This window comes from Sinocyclocheilus grahami, unplaced genomic scaffold (genome assembly GCF_001515645.1).
Source record: "Sinocyclocheilus grahami isolate Dianchi unplaced genomic scaffold, SAMN03320097.WGS_v1.1 scaffold599.1, whole genome shotgun sequence".
Lineage (NCBI taxonomy): Eukaryota > Metazoa > Chordata > Actinopteri > Cypriniformes > Cyprinidae > Sinocyclocheilus > Sinocyclocheilus grahami.
The window spans coordinates 295,482-301,766 of NW_015505778.1; the positions used below are offsets into that span (position 1 = coordinate 295,482).

At 37.3% G+C, this 6,285-nt stretch overlaps 1 protein-coding gene across 1 annotated transcript in view; it reads left to right on the forward strand.

Moving 5' to 3' along the window:
• The window catches only part of LOC107557320 (histone acetyltransferase KAT7-like), a 7,740-nt gene extending 2,511 nt beyond the window's left edge, over positions 1 to 5,229 (forward strand). Inside the window, exons 2-11 of the mRNA XM_016240705.1 lie at positions 133 to 402; positions 594 to 676; positions 890 to 973; positions 1,272 to 1,370; positions 2,320 to 2,430; positions 2,781 to 2,972; positions 3,104 to 3,193; positions 3,364 to 3,504; positions 5,025 to 5,128; positions 5,220 to 5,229. Of these exons, the coding sequence (XP_016096191.1) occupies positions 133 to 402; positions 594 to 676; positions 890 to 973; positions 1,272 to 1,370; positions 2,320 to 2,430; positions 2,781 to 2,972; positions 3,104 to 3,193; positions 3,364 to 3,504; positions 5,025 to 5,128; positions 5,220 to 5,229 (1,184 nt within the window). The remainder of the gene's footprint in view (positions 1 to 132; positions 403 to 593; positions 677 to 889; positions 974 to 1,271; positions 1,371 to 2,319; positions 2,431 to 2,780; positions 2,973 to 3,103; positions 3,194 to 3,363; positions 3,505 to 5,024; positions 5,129 to 5,219) is intronic.
• Positions 5,230 to 6,285: the final 1,056 nt, after the last annotated feature.

Here is a 6,285-nt window from a genome sequence, read left to right on the forward strand (position 1 = left end):
TTATATACATAATACATAACACATTACTGTGATGTATTTTTGTTCTATTATTCATGAAGGTTACAGTTGTATTAAAATCCATGCTGCCAAGCTTTTATTCTTTTCTGTTTGACACCTTTACATGTTTATAAGATGTTATTTCTGTTCCTCATCTAGATGCCCCACCAGATGTGAAACAAGCAGCAGAGAGATATGAGTCTCCCCCCAGGACACCCACAGGAAACGCCCCCTCATCCGAATCAGACATCGACATATCCAGCCCCAATGCATCCCACGATGAGAGCGTGACTAAAGACCAGAAAGACTCTGGCAGCGATCCCTCCCATCGTCCAAAACGCCGCCGCTTTCACGAGAGCTACAACTTCAATATGAAGTGCCCCACACCTGGGTGCAATTCTTTAGGTAATTGCTCTTCAGATTAATTTCCTCTTGCATCTGCTTAATAATAAAATCCAGTGCTAATGGTTTACAAGAGCTTAATTGGAAAAAAATAATGTTCACAGTTTAAAACATTTTAAATTTGAATGGATTGTTTATAGTCTGGTTTAAAGCTAAAATCTGTTTACCTTCCTGTATTTCTTTTTTTTATACAGGACATTTAACAGGGAAACATGAGAGACATTTCTCCATATCAGGATGCCCTCTCTACCATAACCTCTCAGCAGATGAGTGCAAGGTGCTTTAAGCCCAAAGTATACTTTGCTTGTCTGCTTTATTTGCTATTATTTTGATTTTGTATATTTCTTGCATGGAATGAGCTTAAAAACATAATTTTGTCAACCACTAAATTGCAGTGATTATTTAGCATAGGCATGTGTGGTTTATTCTTTTCCGTATTGTTTAGCACTTTCTCTGGTGTTTATCTTTGTGTGCTTGTCTTCCTGATCAGGTGAAAGCCATCGAGCGTGAGAAACAAGAGGAAGAGCGCAGTCAGGGGCAGAATGAGGAGAACAGACACGCTACTCGACATCAGGTGCTCGCCAAGCAGATGTTTGCTCAACACTAAACAAACATCACATAAGTGTGTTAATGCCTCTTAAATGCATGCATGCTTTTGTACTAAAAAGACACTTGCGTGAAGGCCTAACGTCAGCAGCATGGTGCCTTCTAATTTTAAGATGGGTTGTGATTGTTTGCAAGCCATAAATTCTGTGGTATCCACAGTGAGGTTATGACTGATGAGTTAACCATGAAGAGCTTTATCTGGATGAGACACAATGTATCTTTTAGTAAAGTGGGATGTAATATTAATTTGTGTTGCTCTTCCACAGGCACCAACTCCAAGACAAGTTCGATATAAAGAGAAGGTAATGGAGATGAGGAAGAGGAGGGATTCTGGACTGACAAAAGACCAAAAAGAGAAGTACATGGTAATCCTTACAGTGATATATTAAAATGTTTATTAATGCAGGGATGCAAACTTGTCACCTTTCGGCAAAATTCGCCATTTTGATTCATGTAGATCTGGTGAGTTTTTAAATTGTTTCGGGGGGTGGGGAGAGGGGAGTCTTTTTACAGTGCCAGTAGTACCAACTCAATTCTGTACACGCTTGCAGGCAACCACTTTCAAATGCTCCTGTGTGTTTTTGTGTGTGCGCTTTGGTTTCGAGTTACAAAACCAAAATATTCTATTTATAATGTGTTTTTGCAGTGTTGCAGAGTATTATAGCTAATCACAGGCATCACTGTTGAAAGCAATGGCCAGTCAGAGGTGTTTGCTGTAGGTTAGTCAGAATCCACTCTGTCTGAACTAAGTTTTCACAGGTTTGCAGCGTTCTACACGCTCGTAGATCTTCCCATTATATCGAGGAAAAAAACGCATACAGGGTAGTCATTGATTATATCAAGAGTTTAAGTTTTAAAGATAAAGCTTAAATCTAGGGAGTGGAAATGGCAACTGAGCTAATGTGTGATCCTCTGCTGCCATCTACTGGTTATAATGGTAACTTATATAATTGTAATGTCATTTTGATCTTAAAAGTCTTTGTTTTCCACCAGGAGACACATTTCTTCATGTCATCTTCATGAATGAAAAATGAATCTTTAAATTCTGTGCTCGCCTATAGAGTTAAAAATAATAAAGGCTTACAAAAAGTGTTTAAAAATACTTGGCGAGTTAGCATCCCTGATTAATGCGTTTTCATATAAGCTATATGGTCCTGATGTATTTTTGTTAGCCAACCCAATTTAGCTCTTGTTAAAAATAATTATCTGGCTTTTAATTAATGTATACAGTGCCATTATATTTTATGTGTCGGGTGGTATTAATGATGTTTGTATTTGTGATCGATCTACATCTGTTCTTTTTTGATGTATCAGGAGCACAGACAGACACACGGAACCACGCGTGAACCACTGCTGGAGAACATCACCAGTGATTATGATCTGGAGCTCTTCAGGAAAGCTCAGGCCCGCGCAGCGGAGGATCTGGTATGAACAGACATGCCTCTCAGTTTACACACTTCTGACATAGCAGTGCATCACTCAACTAAAATCTCAGGACTAAAATCTCACCCTTTATCTTCAAATTGAAAATAAAGAAAATAGTCATTTGAGATGTCATAATTTAAGTTTTTAAATGATGGACATTACAGCGTGGTTATGTAATATATTATCTTTTTTTTTTTAATTCAATAAAAGTAACCATATGATGGTATTCTGTTACTGTGATTAAATTACTTTACTAGATTTTGGTTTTACCGCCCAATCCTAGTTCTTGTTATTTTAGCTAAATTAGCTTTATTTAGATATTTGATGTCTAAGGTTTTTGTTGTTTGTAGGAGAAACTGCGTCTGCAGGGTCAGATCACAGAGGGCAGTAACATGATCAAGACCATCCTGTTTGGCCGTTATGAGCTAGACACTTGGTACCATTCTCCCTACCCTGAGGAATACGCCCGTCTGGGGCGTCTGTACATCTGTGAGTTCTGCCTCAAGTATATGAAGAGTCAGACCATCCTGCGCAGACACATGGTATGAAATCAAACTTTCCTAAATAATCTCTGTTATGGTTGCATGTCTAAACATTTAGTCAAATGGTAGTACTGGCTGAATCTATATGGAGGTTAAATTATTTGACATGTTGTCATATGTGATCTATGCAGGCCAAATGTGTGTGGAAACACCCTCCTGGTGATGAAGTCTACAGAAAAGGTGCCATTTCTGTGTTTGAGGTTGATGGGAAAAAGAACAAGGTGGGCAATGGATGTTAATGTAATGCATTGGTTGTGGCTGTTTGAATGTAAAGAGTTCTGGATGTGTTTGTTGATTTGTGGCATTGACTATTTCCGCTCTTATATGAACTTCTAGGCTCTTGATGAGTTTGTTTGATAAACATGAATTTTATTCATCCCCACCCCAACAGATCTATTGCCAGAATCTTTGTTTGCTGGCCAAGCTGTTTCTGGACCATAAAACACTGTACTATGACGTGGAACCTTTCCTGTTTTATGTCATGACTGAAGCTGATAACACAGGCTGTCACCTCGTGGGATATTTCTCAAAGGTAATGGGGTGCTTGAGGCTACATGTTGTGAATTATGATCTGGTCTGAAATGCACAAAAATATAAGCACTTTGTCAACACATTTGCTTTTCAGGCCAGCTTCCCTCTAGCCAATGTTTTTGGCTGATTTTCAGTCATAAGCTTTGTTTATGTAGTATGTGAGCCAGGACAAATAATCTTCTCCAATATTGGCCCACTGGTTATTTATCCTGAAAATGTTTATCCTGGTTTCCATTATCTTGCATTAGTAACAAAATTCCATGAGCTTTCATGCTTGGGGTCGGGCTGAGCGATTTTTCAGATTTTTATTAATTCGGATGTAATGTTTTACCTTGTTTTTATTATATTTTATTCAAGGAATCATGGCTTTTAATAAAAATAATAGCAAACAGTATAGTTAGACACATTGACAATACATTAATGGTGACATTTAAGAGAAATAAATTATCCGACTGCATGACTGTGCACCTGATTAACTACTCGCATGTGACGCGCACTATGATGGACCATACTAGTCCATACTAGTCACTAGTCCTAATCGGCTATTCACACAAAATGCGTTTTTGTGTTTTAAGAAAATGAGAAATGAAAGGTTATGAGACTCGAACAACTTTTAACTTTGCCGTGTCATACGTGATACACTGTCAACATGTCCGTCAAGCACGTTTACATAGAAAAAAATATTGTTTGCATGCTGCTAAAGTCTGTCTCAGTAAAGTGGGGGATGAACTTATTCTTTCCACAGCAACCTTGAAGGGACAACAAACACACAAACTCACAGGGTGAAGTTAGTCCATAAACTCCATTGTAATTCAGTTTATTTCAGTGGCTTGTTTCACGCAGTATGTTGTTTTGATGAGCATCACATGAAATGTTTTAGACTGTGGCCCCTCTTTCATTCTTAATTTGTTAATTTTACAGAGCTCAACAAAAACTGTTGGTAGCTGTAACAGCTTTGACTAAACTAAGTTGAATGCTGCTTTAAACTAGGCTAATTCAGTTTATTTCAGTGGCTTGTTTCACGCAGTGTTGTTTTGATGAGCATCACATGAAATGTTTTAGACTGTGGCCCCTCTTTCATTCTTAATTTGTTCATTTTACAGAGCTCAACAAAAACTGTTGGTAGCTGTAACAGCTTTGACTAAACTAAGTTGAATGCTGCTTTAAACTAGGGAAGCAATGACAATTAATTTAAGACATCTGTTTTGATCTTTGCTGTTTTCTGTTCTGAATATGTGAATAAGGAATCGGCTAGTATGGAGTGCCAGTCTAGACTAAATTATGTGAATTAAAAAAAAATCTGAACCAGGCTTAAGTGTTTTGTGGGGGATTTTAACCAGACTGAAGAGCACTTCAACATATTGAGTACTGAAAGTCTCATGAATCAGCAGAACATGCAAATATAATGCTACTTTTATGAACAATTTTGAGAAATGTTAGCCTATGGTGTCTTTTAAGTCAAGACAGAAGAGTTGTCATGTAATATGCACACTGACTAAACTGATTCTCCTTTTTGTTCAGGAGAAGAACTCATTCCTGAATTACAATGTGTCCTGTATCCTGACTATGCCACAGTACATGAGGCAGGGCTACGGCAAGATGCTCATTGATTTCAGTGAGTACATGTTATCTCTATACGACCCCAACACTGCACATTTTGTGTGTAATCTAAAAGCATGTCAAATTAATTGAAATCATGAAACGGATACATTGTAGCAACAATTGATTAAAAGTTTAACAAATTCATTTAAAAGCCCTATATGAATCTTTGTTTCCCCCAAATTCTTTTTCTGAATTCCATTTGAATGTTTTCATTATATTTTAATAATCAAAAAGCCTGTCTAATCAGTCAAAATAATAAAACTTTAATTTATTATTTAGTAATGAATTTATTGTATTATAAAATTGTTACAAAAATAGGGCCCTATGAAATGTTTAATTTTTTTTTAAAGAATTTTTAAAGAAAATTCTATTCTAAGTGCAGCACACATGAAGTTGTCAACATGATGTAAATGTTAAACAAATCACTTGTTAAATATCTTTGCAGAAAAGATGCATGAACTACAGCTAGGGATGTAACGATTCACTCACCTCACGATTCGATTCACAATTTTGATTTCTCGATTCGATTCACGATTATTTATTTATTTTAACAAAATGAGATTTAAGACAAATTATAAATTAAATGTGTCCTTTTATTATTGCTTGGATAAAATGCTGCACATTTCTTTGTGAAATTGAAATATAACACTATAATCACACTCTCTACGATAAAAAAAAAAAATGAGAAGAGTTCTAAACTAACGCGCTGTCTTCACTGTATCTAACGCACACACGCTCAAGGCTGATTTATACTTGATGCGTTCAAAAGTTCGCTTAGGTGCGCGCGGCAAATATGACATCATCGCGGTGTAGGCGGACGTTCGCTTTGAGTGCGCGCGACGTCGTTTCTCGTGGCGGTGTGCACAACATTTTTTGTAACTTTCCGCGCAGCTCCGCTTCCGAAGATGCACGAGTTCAAAGCGACTCTAGCCGAACATGCACGTCTGTGCCAGCATTTGTGTGAAACAGAAGCAGTTTGATGTTAAGTGCAGTCACTCACACAGATCACGTTGCGGCCGAACTCAGACATTCAGGAACAAACTTTTTAGCGCTGCCCCGCAGTTTTATCAACTAAATAGTGTAATCGCTCTAGAGCTACATTATCTTTCTCAACAAGGAGCTGATAGCATCATTGTTTCTAAAGGAATTAAAGCCACAGCTTTACTGTTAATAGAAAAAC